We start from the raw sequence: 6,340 nt of genomic DNA, 5'->3' as shown, positions 1-6,340 counted from the left end.
ACAATATTACAAAAACTGAACAAAAGAACTGATATAGAAGGTCTTCTGGATTGTAAGAGGAAACTCCTTGTGTTGGGTTGCCAGAAAATAAACTGTTTCGGAGATTGGTAGTATTACAAATGCTATGGTTTCAAAACCATAAGAGTAGAAAACAGAAGAAATAGCAGTTCATATAGGCATATCGCTGCATTCCTGTAGAAATACAATGCCAGTAAACAGTATTTTATACATATTTTAATAAATATATGTAAGATGTATATTAAACATAGCTCTCTTTGTATACATTTAATTTGTCTATTCAAGTGTGTAACTGGCCTATTTCTTATAGCAACTGCCTTTAAAATACTTAGAATTCTGTGCCTTGGGTTCTGAAATTTTTTGCTTCAGCAAAATTCCCTTCATCCCTCAGAAAAGTTTAGCCTGTGTAAGGCTGGTGTAATTTGACCTCAAACAATAACATGTTAAAAGTGCTTATAGTTCCTTCATATTTGTATCAAAACAGTAAAAAATAAATAAAAATAAAATCCTTTGAATACAGATTAGAGCCAAGAAATCAGATAATAGCTGTATTTACATTAGGAAATTGATAAGACTGCTACTATTACAGCTTTAGATTTTAGAATAAACCATGAGAATCTTCTTAATAGATTTTATCTCCTGTCATCATTTATTTAGTTATCACTCATACAGATTGTAGACTGTCTTTTATTTTATTGCAGGTTATTCTCCTGTTACCTCATGCAGAATTCTTTAAACTGCCTCTTGCATCTCAGCCACCATTATTCATAGGACTACAGAGCTCTCTTTTCTGTACTATGAATTCATGTTTGTTCGAAGCTTTCAAATGTAGAAGTACTGACTAATAAATCATCGTTTCTTTTTTTWAAAAAAAAAAAGTGGTGGGTTTCTATACAGGACTTCTTGGACTGCAGAGCATGTTGAGTGTGTAATACAGTCCATAATTTGTTTGTTCAGGAGTTCTACTAGGTGTCGAGTTTATAGGAATAGTGCTGTGGAGCCTTAGGCTTTTGTACTGACAAGGAGACAATGTGTCTTTTGACATTGGCACATGTTAAGTCAGTTCAGTTATTAAGGCTTTTGGAGAACACGGCATTTCCTCCTATGCTCTTTCCTCCCTCCCTCCAGCATAGCTGGGCTGGGGAGAAGCTTCTGTGCTCTGCTCTCTAGCGAACACAGACTTGAGTGGTTTTTAACTACTCTTCAGGGACAGAAAGGGGAGAAGAGGCAGCTGCTTTTTACTACCTTACGTACTTTGAGTCATCAGGTTCCCTCTGTTCCTGTGAATGCTAAAATTGTACTGTATTTCTTGCCAATACAGAACTATTAATTGTATGACTATAAAACTGGAGATTACTTAGAGGTAGATGCATATTTACTAAGATGATGTGAATAAAACACAGGGAGCCCTTACATCTTCATTAATGCTTTGTACAGCAACCCTGTAAATATTACTCAATTAGTATTTCAAGTTTCTAATTTACTACTTGCAGACTTTATGTAAAGGAGAAGTCAGATTTCCCAATATGGTTCAAAATATACGTAGATGGGTACACCAGAAGAAAATTACATTCCCATCAAAGGGAAGGGTCTACATAATGAAAATTTATATGCTTAAATCACCCTCTGACCAAAACATAATAATAAAAAAAACTCCCACAGTTCTGCCAATAGCGGAAGCTTGATACCAGTGCCCAGAGGAGCTCTTCCAATTCCATATTCCTTTCTTGTTACAGGAATAATATTTCTATTGAAATGAGGCCATCATTGTTTTGTGGAAGTATCTGGTTGAGATAGAATGATGTAAAAATATTTAGTAACAGCAACATCAGGACCTAAATTTTTATAAAACTATTAATTTAACTACTCTTAATAGTATTAGTAAACAAGATTTGTGAAATTATGATTCTAGTCTGAAATTTATGGAACCTTGAAGAGTTTCCTTTAACTGAGGTTGCTATTCACAAAGATGAGAGTAAAGCCACTTAATTTTATGTTTGATTAAATACTAAAGGAATATTCTCCTAATGTGATAAAGCAGAAATCCCTTGAGATGTTTATCATCTGCAGTTACTTAATTTTTTCACAAAAGAGTGCAACTATCACATACACAGGTAGTAATGATTCAATCCCATTTTATAGCATCATGGTATATATTCTATATCTCTCTGCATTTTCGGTGGGCTTGATTCAATTTTATTGAAGACATTTTACATTTCTTTTGTCTAGAGATTTGTGTAAGTTAAGGACGCTTGAGCATTGAAAGCGAAATTGGTAGATGCTACCATTTGTTCTTCTGAAGTGTCAAGAGCCAAAATCTGTTACCTTGAGTATACAATGAAGTACTAAATATTCATTCAGGACTGGGATGTTGTACGTTCACCATTTTACACTGCACAAGGTCTTTGACATACAGCAAATACCCACTTAGGCCAATATTTTCTCTTGTATTTTCTTTTTTTCTGTTCATTTAGAACTTTGTAATTCTGTAAAGTTTTAATATTCAGAGTCCATGTTTCTTTTTGTTAGGCGTCTATTGACTCAAGCTTCTTAAATATTGGAATTAAAGTTTTTTTATCAAGAGATGTCATTTCTGTAGCATCTGTAACAATTTTTTGATGATCTACTGGTATGAGTTTGAATAAGTTATGAGTTTTTTTTTTTTTAAAAAAAAAAAACCTAGCATACTAATTGCTCCTAGGAATGCCAGGTGATAGGCTAAAGTTTAGAGGAGTGCAATCCATATATGATACCTTCAGCACAGGGATTCTGTTTAGCATTTATCAGGAAAATTGGCTTAAGTGCCTGATATTCCAGATTCAATTACACTGTCACCTGCCAAAAGTGTTCCTTCACCTCAGTTCTGGCTTGTTCCCATTATTAAGTCAGTGCTTGGGAAAAGCATGAACTACTTATTTTTCTAATGTAACTTCTATCACCATGGACAGCACCCATACATTCCCTTAAATCACAAGTAGTCTTGTTTTCTTTGTTCTTGCTTATGGATTTAATTGTATATACAGAGTGGAGCATAATACCTTACTGAAAGTATGGCATGAATTGATACGCATCAAATATATTCTGTCATTGGAGTGAATTATTTTCTCTAGGGATGTGATGAGTTGAAGTCCATGGGGCTTTAGAACAAGCATTAACAAATATAATTCAAATAAATGCTTCCCTGGATTCTTCCTTTTTCTGTTACCTAATCTGTCTGTATATTTATTTTTTAATATAAACCCTTTTTAGTTGCTCCTGTTGTTCATACTAGGAAATAGATGTGTTGTTATAAAATATACTAGAGTGCTTTATCCTTCCTCCCTTTCTTTTTAGCTGGCCAGTACAATTATCCCCTCCCCTTTTTTTAATCATGATTTCAATGTTAGAAAACAAGACTGGATTTAAAATTTCCATTCTACTCAATTTTGACATTAACTCTCAATCTATTTTTATCATTTAACATGCATGTGATTCAGTATCCTCACCTCTTAATAGATGTTGAAGTATCTCAAATGTGTAATGAGGTATTGCAGTGTCATGAATAGTAGGTTGGACTGAATGTGCAGTTACTAGTTGTCTTTTGGGTACAGTTTTATGAATTATTGAATTTAGCAAACTCTCATTCTGACTTTCTTTGAACAAAGCTTTCAATTTATGGTAACAGTGCTATGTGAAGGACTATATTGTTTGTTTGTTTGTTTGTTTGTTTTTCCTCTGCACTAGGGACAAAGTTCTTTATGTTGACCATATTTAGTTGCCATTTTCCTTAGTGCAGTTTCAGATTTATTTCCTATAAGCTACTTAGAATTCTGTAATGTTTTTAAAAGATGATTTTTTCAAAAAAAAACCCACTAAAGCCTACTACTTGAGACTGATGTATATTTTTTTTAATTTAGCATGGTAGTAATGCAAAGAAGAAAAAAAAGCAAAGATTATAGAGAAGATGCAGTGCATTTAAAGTGAATAAATGTGACTAAATTAAGTAAACTAGGAAATACATTCTATTTTAGCATTCTACATGATTGTAACATCTCCTGAATGGATAGGGTAGCTAAACAAGGCTTGTGTTACTTATCCAGAACACTTAACAGATGAAACTGTATCATAGCCAACAATTTCTGATATGGTTGCCCTTTAATGTTGGCTATGATATGACTATGATTGTTTCATGTAATCTTAAAGTAATTATTTTCCTGGAAAGTATCATAGATAGGAATCCAATTTCATCAATCAGGAAACAAGTTTTCCACACAAATACATTAAGAAAAGATCTTGCATCACAGAAACATGAACAGCCTAACCACTCCATGTTTAATCACTTATTATTTTGTTTTATAGTAACAAATCCTGACATTTAAATCGTTCCCTATCATTTCTATTTGCTACACATATCTTGCCTTAGAGTACAGCTGACACTGAAGATAAATTTTAGCCTTGCAATTGAGATCTGGTTAATACTTTGATATGCAAAGCAAAATGTAATACCACTCATTCTTTTTTATTTAATTTGGCTTTGCTGGACCAACTGATCTTTTGCAATAAGATAAGCAGATTCTGAGTATGTATCAGAAGCAATCTGACCAAAGAGGTGCTATTTTGGTACAATCAACGTTCAATATAGAACAGTCATTTCAAAAATATGAGTGTCTTTGTTCAATATCAGACTGATTAGAGTGTTTTTCAGTAGTATCTTTATAAGGAAGTGAAGTAGTTTGTACTGTATAAAAACTGACCTTTTGAAAAGTATTAGTCCCTTCTTTCTTTACTTTTGGCCTCCTGCTTTTTAGAAGAGAAGAGAGCAGGGATTGTTGATGTAAGTATTAAAGCAAGGARGAATGAAAGGTAATTCCTCAGTCCTATCATCTTACCATCTTTGCAAGTGTGGTGTCAGTGCAAGTGATACACAGGCACTTGCAATATTCAGTCTCTGTCTACAAGTGATTTGCTCTGTGTCGTTGTGCTTACCTGTAAGTATTCCAGAAATATGAATAACCTTAGTATGTCTTAATGGTATTGACAGAAATTTAGGTATTCTCTCCAGATTCTACCAGATCTAAATTTATCTTGAAGTAAGTGTAGCTCTATAAATTCTGTAGCAATGCAAGCCAAGGGGTGGTGAAATGACCAGAGCATTGTAACTGCATTCTTTGCTGCAGATTGTTTCACCATTTGTTTCCTGTGCCCTTAATGCAAAAAAACTGCATCTGTTGCCTATATTGCCTATATAATGGCTGTGTGGAGTGAATGTTTTTTCCTCCCCACAGTTTGTCTATGGCTTTTAAAAGGTAAGTACTTTTTAAATAGCTTTGAGCCTTATTATCATTTATATTTATGCAGTATTTCAATATTTCTAAATTTGTGATTCCTTAAAAATTCTATGCAGTTGTGCCTTTTAACATAAAAACCATAGAAGTGTCAACATTGAGAACTTTACTTTCAGGTTAAAGATTTGATAATGTGCTCTGTGAATTTACTGTGTATGATCTTGGAGCATCTGTTGCATGATATGTAGAATGTAAAAATCAATCACAATGTTATGGAATTATGCATATATCAGACAAATATGTATATTATATAATAAAGTCTGAATATACCTTTCATTACATTAAAACTTGGTGATTATCCCAAATTCAAGGGGAAGAAGAATTAAATTTACGCTTAGAGAAAGCCTACTGCTTTAAGATGTGCAAAGGCACCCATGGTCTCCCCTAACAATGTAAAATTGCTTTCATGCATAGCACCTTGAAATCTGTGCTCCTTCATTAAACTTCTTATTTGGTTAGTTAGTAACAAGCTTTGTGAATATTCTAGGGGACACAAGTGTGCAATAAAAGAATAGAGGTAATGCCTGTGCCTGCCCTTACACGGGCAGCACAGCTCTGAGCTGGGATCTGCAGTTGCTGTTGCTGCCGTTGCAACATCGGTGGTTGTTCTGCTGAGGGCAGCTGCCTGCAGAAATGAGTCGGAGTCTGGAACATGTTGCGGATATTTTTTAAAATTGCTGCTGCTTCTGGCAGAGTGATTTGAGCCATTACGTGGCTGCTCCTAGCTGTTTTGTTCTTTTCAATTTCCTGGCAATGCAGGAAATCCGTTGCTGCCCTGATGAACGCTGAATAGAAACGTAAAAGCAATGCCCAAAGCAGAGGCATCTATGCTGCTGTTGCAGGGCCTGCGTTACTCGTTGAAAAATTAAGGCACTTGTTAGCTAGGCTGTAACCAACGTTTCCTTCGCAGCAGTAGGTGACACCGCGCCCTGCGCAGGGCTGGATTCGCGGGGCGGCGGCGCTGGCGGGACCGGGTTGGCAGCCGCTGCGGCCGGCCG

General features: G+C 35.0%; 1 protein-coding gene across 1 annotated transcript in view; it reads left to right on the top strand.

Annotated features, from left to right (window-relative positions):
- The first annotated feature begins 5,716 nt into the window (after window positions 1-5,716).
- The window catches only part of SYN2 (synapsin II), a 183,131-nt gene continuing 182,507 nt past the window's right edge, over window positions 5,717-6,340 (top strand). The window contains exon 1 of the mRNA XM_085302561.1: window positions 5,717-5,734. Within this exon, the coding sequence (XP_085158687.1) occupies window positions 5,717-5,734 (18 nt within the window). The remainder of the gene's footprint in view (window positions 5,735-6,340) is intronic.

The sequence above is a fragment of the Rhea americana genome, unplaced genomic scaffold (assembly GCF_003343005.1).
Source record: "Rhea americana isolate MKP2758 unplaced genomic scaffold, rheAme1 scaffold_19, whole genome shotgun sequence".
NCBI lineage: Eukaryota > Metazoa > Chordata > Aves > Rheiformes > Rheidae > Rhea > Rhea americana.
This window is presented reverse-complemented; position numbering and strand designations above follow the sequence as displayed.